Source organism: Seriola dumerili, unplaced genomic scaffold (genome assembly GCF_002260705.1).
Source record: "Seriola dumerili isolate Sdu_G_001 unplaced genomic scaffold, Sdu_1.0 BDQW01000349.1, whole genome shotgun sequence".
Lineage (NCBI taxonomy): Eukaryota > Metazoa > Chordata > Actinopteri > Carangiformes > Carangidae > Seriola > Seriola dumerili.
This window is the reverse complement of record NW_019174604.1, coordinates 1,201,909-1,202,359: the sequence shown is the minus strand read 5'-3', so window position 1 is coordinate 1,202,359 and position 451 is coordinate 1,201,909. Positions and strand designations below refer to the sequence as shown.

Sequence of the window (451 nt, the reverse complement as noted above, 5' to 3'; positions counted from 1 at the left end):
CTAAAGAGTCAGACAGATACAGTCAGACAACTGAGACAAGAACTGCTTGAACACGGCTTTAACAACATCATGAGGAACTGGAGTGTGGTTCTCTGAGGAACTGGTGTGTGATTCTCTAAAGAACTGGAGTGTGGTTCTCTAAAGAACATGTGTGTGGTTCTCTAAAGACCTGGAGTTTGGTTCTCTAAAGAACGTGTGTGTGGTTCTCTAAAGAACGTGTGTGTGGTTCTCTGAAGAACTGGAGTGTGGTTCTCTAAAGAACGTGTGTGTGGTTCTCTGAGGAACTGGAATGTGGCTCTCTGAGGAACTGTACCTGTGTTATTGTCGAAGAACTGGATGTGGCGGTCCTCCTGAGCGGTGATGGTGATTGGCAGTGTGGGGTGACTCAGCACTCTGTTGATCTTGCAGGGAGCCTCTGTGTGTGGGGGTGGAGGGGGGTGGAGGGGCGGAG

At 49.4% G+C, this 451-nt stretch overlaps 1 protein-coding gene across 1 annotated transcript in view; it reads right to left on the bottom strand.

Annotated features, from left to right (window-relative positions):
• Positions 1-451, bottom strand: part of LOC111232914 (striatin-like) — a 51,606-nt gene that overhangs the window by 3,874 nt on the left and 47,281 nt on the right. The window contains 1 exon segment of the mRNA XM_022760611.1: positions 314-415. Within this exon segment, the coding sequence (XP_022616332.1) occupies positions 314-415 (102 nt within the window).